The sequence below is a fragment of the Sinocyclocheilus rhinocerous genome, unplaced genomic scaffold, assembly GCF_001515625.1.
Source record: "Sinocyclocheilus rhinocerous isolate Xijiao unplaced genomic scaffold, SAMN03320098_v1.1 scaffold257, whole genome shotgun sequence".
Taxonomy (NCBI): Eukaryota; Metazoa; Chordata; class Actinopteri; order Cypriniformes; family Cyprinidae; genus Sinocyclocheilus; species Sinocyclocheilus rhinocerous.
The window spans coordinates 839,064-846,059 of record NW_015634026.1 but is presented as its reverse complement, the minus strand read 5'-3'; the positions used below and the strand labels follow the sequence as shown (position 1 = coordinate 846,059).

Genomic DNA, 6,996 nt, shown 5'->3' with positions numbered 1-6,996 from the left:
AAGACCTATTTAATCTGCATATAAAACATTAGAAATTAGATATTTGTTTAATTTGTATTGTGTGTTTGACTGTTAAAACAAAAAATATTTGTTGTTTGTCTCAATAAATTGTGTTAATTTAAAAATACAGTGGTTAAATTTAAACATTTTTTTCTATTGCTCTTTGTTTTACAAAAGGTTATAAAAATGTCAATAATTATCGATACTGAACGATATGAAACATTATATTGTTGATACATTTTTTAGCTATATCGCCCAGTCCACATAATTTTGAATATAGCACTGCAGAAACTGACTTTCTTTCAACCAGTAATCAAACCTAACTTCAGCATCAGATTGGGAATGAAAAACTTCGGGATAAATAGTTTTAAACACAAAAATTAGATGATGTAATTAGATGATTTAATGATTAATGATTTACCGGATTAATAAGTCTCTCTTAGCCCAAGACTAGAGAGCGCCTGACGGGGTTATCGGGGTCTGGCGTACTGATCCACATTCCCACCGCAGCCCAAGAACTGGAAGAGTACACTATAATTAGAGGCTTTCCACATGCTGCAGTTATTTAGCATGCTAATAAAGGACAAAGCTGACTTCTCAGAAGTATTACAGGTAAAAAAGTGAGAGTTTTGAGAAAACGTTTAGCTTTTATGACTCTCACCCTGCAAAAATGTGACTTCTTACTAATTGAACTAGTCTTTTTTTTTACTTATTTTCCAGTTAAAATATCTAAAAAAAAAAATTTTTTTAAAAGAGAGAAAGAGAGAGAGAGAAATCCCTACAAGATAGACTACTGTTCAAAAGTTTGGAATGGTAAGGTTTTTTTATGTTTTTGAAATAAGTCTCTTCTGCTCACCAAGGCTGCATTTATTTGATCAAAAATACAGTAAAAACACAAAAATTCTGAAATTGTATTGCAATTTAAAATAACTGTGTTCTATTTGAATATATTTTTAAAATGTAATTTATTCCTGTGATGCAAAGCTGAATTTTCAGCATCATTACTGCAGTCTTCAGTGTCACACGATCCTTCAGAAATCATTCTAATATGCTGGTTTGCTACTCAAGAACATTTCTTTTTATTATCAATACTGAAAACAGTTGTGCTGCTTAATATTTTTGTATAACCCTTTATTTTTGTATTTGTTAATAAACTGAAAAATCCAAAACGATTTTTGAACAATTTTTTGTCTACATTATAATAAATGTCTTCACTGTCACTTTTAATCAATTTTAAGCATTTTTAAACTGGAAACCCAGTAAAAATACTTATTAAGTAAAGTTACAACCCCAACTAATCGAACCTGTTTCACACTGTAAGTAGTCGTAACAATAAAAAGGCACATAACCGCCCATCAATCTTTTAACAATCTCACATTGTCATTTATGCGGGTCCTTAAACTCCCTTTTCTTTGATTGCCATTTTACAGCTGTTTTTAGAGTGCGAGAAAACCTGCAACAGACACGTCTGTCATCCTTAAAGACGCAGCCTGATACTACGCATTACGCAACGCGTGGCCCGGAGCCATCGGGGTCAACAGTGAGCTCTTACGGATAAAGCCAGTCCCATCTTTTCTTACATTCCTCTCTCTCATTCTTTGTTCCTGTGCGAGTCATTATACTCTAACAAAGCGTGACACATGAAGCATTATAAGCCTCTGAGTTTTATACTGAAAGGAAAAGGGGCAAAATCCAACTTTAGGGACATACACAGGGCATACAAAGCAGAACGAATGTCCGGATTGACCCATTTTACCTCAGCGCGTTGCACAGAGCCTCTACTGTACGTGAAGTTAATAATAAACCTGCAACAGATCTGTGCTAAGCGTCGTTGCCTGGCCAAACACGGCTTGTTGAAATTCAGATTAGATTTACAGTCCGCCGGGTATTGGGCGATCGTAAAAGCGGGATTATTAAAATAACTTTAGAAAAAGGAAAGATTGTGTACACAGTGTTCTTGTAAGAGCAGGCTAGGCAGAGCAAACACATTTTGAGGTCTTAACTTCCTTTTTGGCGGTTTTCTTGGCAAACAGCAGGTCTGACATTCCTGGTGTCAGTCTGAATAAGTAGGTGAGTGTTGATATCCGAGAAGTGATAGATTTCTCTCTGCCTCCGACACTGACTGTCTAGTTTTGGATGGAAAAGGGGAGTTTAGGCAGGAATTCTACTACCTTCCTGTCGCAGGTTTCCATCATGGTTGCCTGAATGGGGTAATTACATGCGTGGCGGCGGGGCAGGGGGGCGGAGGGAGCGGACAGGCAGTGAGGGTTTTGAGCTTTGCCACTGTGTCATTATGGTCCTGTTTGAACCTTATTCAGAATAAGCAGCCCGAAGGGTTTGCGGCCAAACAGCCCAAGCTTTTCCTCATGTCGGGCCAAGTCGCCCGCCCGCCCGCCAAACCTCTTGTTTTCATTCTTGCAAAAAAGAAAAAAAGAAAAAAGAAGGCCTCCAGAACAAATAACATACAGTTACAGTCACCCACTGCTTGATATACCGCATGATATTTTCTCACTTTTTTGTCTCTGAGCTCACATCATTTTCCCACCAACTTCAACATATACAAATTTATGTTTCTGTTTGACCAGCACTGGCCTACAGGAGCTTACAAAAACACTAGTAACGCTAACTGTATTAACCATGGTATTTTGGCTCAATGGTTAAATATTTGGAGGTCCAAAGAATATATATATATATATATATATATATATATATATAATAGGCCTAAGTAATAAGATTAAGTAAATTTATTTAATATTTTTTATTTTTAGTTTATTTTTAGTTTATTTTTAGTTAATTTAAAAAAAAAAAATTTAAATTGTAGTTTTGGTTGGTGTTCACAGTTAAACAACAATTACTATATTTCAAATTGCTAGATCTTTTCTTCTTAATGTTTCACGTTTTTTTATACTAGATATTTACTACAAAAATTTACTTCAGAAGCAAAATTTTGCAAGATATCAAAACTTCTTTTCAGAGAACATAACTTGAATTCAGGTTATTTTTCTAACTCTGTTGCCCAAATACATTTTTAAGAATAACTCTCAGTAAATTTAGTAGATAACTCTCAGTCAATTTTAGCTAATCTATACTTATACTACCATATATATATATATATATATTTTTTTATTTTTTATTTTTTTTTTTAAGCTACTTACTGGAAAACAAGATACATTGAATTCAGACGTAAAATTTTGCAAGATATAAAAACGCTTTAAAAACTCTCTATTAAAAATCTTTTCAGAAAATATAACTTGAATTCAGTTTATTTTTCTTACCCCATTGCCCAAATAGATTCTTAAGAATAACTCTCAGTAAATAGTGTAACTTTATTTTTAAAACAATAAAAAAACACAATTCGGAGTAAAATAATAATCCTCTGAAAAAAGTATTATCAAAATCACATTTAATGATATATTAAATTGCATGTATTATATAAAATTCAAAATATATATATATAAATACTTAATAATTAATAGATTTTTAAATGTAGGCAAGAACTACAGTACATTACTATAAGGGTAAGGCCAGTTTTTAATAGCAGATCTTAAGAGTGAGTAAGACATGCCATTGGTACACACTACACGAGCAACTCGCCCCCCTCCGGGTCCAGCACGGTCTCGATTCGATTACAACAAGAGGGTTGGTGACAGCTCCTAGGCATACTTGAAAAGCGGTTGATATTCGAGATCAGTCCTTTCAAGCTTAAAGAGAGATGGTATGTAATGCATATCACGTCCGAGGCCAAGGAGAATCGCTGAAAACCACAAGATTTAAGTAATAAGCCCATTTAAAGTATCTGCTTTGAGCCTGTACACAAAAACGGTTTTGTGAATCCTTTTTAAAAAAGAATAAAAATCGACCCCGTTGATGCACAACTCCTCGAATCAAATGAAAAAAGAAAAAACTACAAATGCCAATCGGACAAAGAGATACAGCACACATCAATAAAGCATAACAGATAAAGGTAACCGCTTTCTTGTGATCTCTACTGTAAATATCATAAACTGTTTTGAGTCCATTTATGGTTTTTATAGCTCACGGCCACCTACTAAGACCTATTCTGTTCTCTTCAGGCCGTCTGGCCCGTTTCCTCCATCAGGAACAGCATGCAGGTCCAGTGGCACAATCACATCCTGCCCATCTCCAGCGAGATTATCCGACCCACTGAGTCCATTGAGACCCAGAGACCCAAGAGGAAACTGGAAACGCTTTCTATTCAGCTGGAGAGGCGACAGGCTCTCTTATATTCAGTTCCAGGCCAGGAAAGTCACAAACACAAAGCCAAATTAAGACTGGCCTGTTTTCAAACCGCTCCTGGAAGACGATACGAATCATTCGGAACTGAACCGCTAAGCCTACGTTAACCAAACACATCTGAACTCTTAATATTGCATGCTATATGTAGACACCCATAAACCACAAGAACCCAGCGTGATAAGAAACCAGCCGAGCACTTACTAGCTACTTCCAGTGAGGCGTTGTGGCTAACCGCTTCTCCCAGGTAGTTACGGGCCACGCAAACGTAGGAGCCTTCGTCGGGTTTGCTGCGACGGCCGTGTACGATACGCAGGAAGAAGAGCGAGCCGCTGGGCAGGAGCATGCGGTGGGATCGAGGGTTGTCCCGGTCCGTTTCCACACGCTCTCCATCCTTGTACCACTCCACAGTGGGGGTGGGTCGCCCCTCCGCCTTGCAGTTTAGGGTGGCCGGTTCGCCCTTGGATACGATCAGGTCAGAGGGGTGTTCCACAATGCGGGGTGCGTAGTCTTCCTGCCGCAGACGGGATCCTGGGAAAAAAGTGAGATGTTTGATTAAATAACATTTAACACGAGTTTTTCCTAATATCATTTTATTTAGAAAAAAGATTATATTAAGAAAATGGAAATGTACTTGATATAAAATATTATAATCCAATATTTCAATCCAATATTAAACATTAAACATGCAAAATTGTTGCAATATTATCATCAACAATCATAATAATATTAATAATAAGAAGAATATTTTATTATTATTATTATTATTTAAAAAACAGAAATATATTAAATATATTATATACTATATCAGCCAATAACAATCAAGAAATCAATAACACTGGTATAAATTAAATTAATACACAATTCTCTTTTCTCTATATACATACTATAAAGTGTGTATATATAATTTATATTTAAATTATATATCAAGTATATAAAAGATTAGATAGACAGACAGACAGACAGACTAACAGACTGACGGACGGACGGACGGACGGATGGATGGATAGATAGATAGATAGATAGATAGATAGATAGATAGATAGATAGATAGATAGATAGATAGATAGATAGATAGATAGATAGATAGATAGATAGATAGATAGATAGATAGATAGATAGATAGATAGATAGATAGATAGATAGATAGATAGATAGATAGATAGATAGATAGATAGATGGATGGATGGATAGATAGATCAGCCAATCACAATCAAGAAATAAATAACACTGTGGTATAAATTTTAAAACATGATTCAGGAATCGAATGGATAGACAGCTTCCAAGTTTCCAACGCTCGCTCAATTATGCTGTTCTGATGTACGAGCACAATCAATATTCAAGCAATATTAATGACGATCAATTTTCCAATGAGCTTCAGGTCAGATGAGATTCTGTTTTGTATCCTAATGCAAATTCAATACAAATAAATTGCACCGCTGACTAGATCCAGATGGATGTATCCCGATATTTTCTGATGACTTTGGCTACAGGAGACACCGGCTGAACTAAGCACATGATGTCATGGCGATGCATTACAACACAGTTATTTAAAGGACTAGCTGACCCCAAAATGAATTTTCAGTCACCATATGCTCACCCTCACCTGTATGATTTTCTTTCTTCTGAGGAGAAAAATGTTTTCCATACAATGAAGTGAATGTGACCAGAGCTTGTTGAACTCCAGTGTTTCCCATACATTGATTTATTTGTGGCGGCCCGCCACAATATCAAAACTGACCGCCACAAATATATTTTTCAAAAGGCTTTTACTTCGTTGAATAAACATGAGCGCTGCACGTTTCAAAATCAAAACGCGGCATGGGTGTTTTTATTTCACTGTATTTCTGAAGGAAATAAATACGACTGTCTTTAAAAAATTTTCGCTGTCATTTTCATTTCATCTTGCCTGTAATGCCTGATAAAGCAGCGTTTGTGAGCTCAGCGCTGCTTTGTGTACAGCGTTACAGGGGAAACTGCTATCTCTCCCGCTCTAAAAGCGCCTCCTGCTGGCAGAGAATCAATTTGCACATCTATGCCACCACAAATAGAGTGCAAGTCTTTGGGAAACACTGACCTCCAATAAGAAAAAAAGTGGCACAAAATATGACTCTTTGGAAACTGTATTATAGCTTTGTATGTGCTAATTCGTCATGAAATTTACTAGCAATTTCTTAGTGAAAATGGTTTCAACACCAAATTTTTCTCAGTGTATATGTGCAGATTTTCTTAATTTAAGCTTCTCTTAAATGTTGAAAAGTTGGTCACCATTAGCTTCCATTCACTGTATGGAAAAGAGCATCACGAACACCTTTCAAAGAAGAAAGAAATACACAATGGTTTGGAATAAATAGAACATAAGGGTGAATAAATGATAAAATGAACCATTCCTTGAAATTTCTTGTAATTCCTGGAGCAGGTGTTGGTAACTTCCTACGAACATATTGGTGTGGCTTTGACAATCACAAAAGCTCTGGGAGAGAACCAAGCCCTTCATTACTGGAATCTCTCTGTTCTTTGGACTGCCACAGACCTGTGCTTAAACCAAGCCACTGTCATTTCAGTGGTGCGCCACTTTGATCAAAGACGTGAAATGAGAGGGTTGTAAAGTTAGGGATGAGGGGGTGTTTGGAGGAGATAAGAAGCATTACAGAGAGACACACATCAGACAGCTCCGTGGATGTCTGGGTTTATGTGTGTGTGTGTGTGTGTGTGTGTGTGTGTGTGTGTGTGTGTGTTTGA

General features: G+C 36.4%; 1 protein-coding gene across 1 annotated transcript in view; it reads right to left on the bottom strand.

The window, feature by feature from the left end:
• Positions 1-6,996, bottom strand: part of LOC107745216 (roundabout homolog 1-like) — a 270,426-nt gene that overhangs the window by 154,637 nt on the left and 108,793 nt on the right. The window contains exon 3 of the mRNA XM_016559072.1: positions 4,459-4,785. Within this exon, the coding sequence (XP_016414558.1) occupies positions 4,459-4,785 (327 nt within the window). The remainder of the gene's footprint in view (positions 1-4,458; positions 4,786-6,996) is intronic.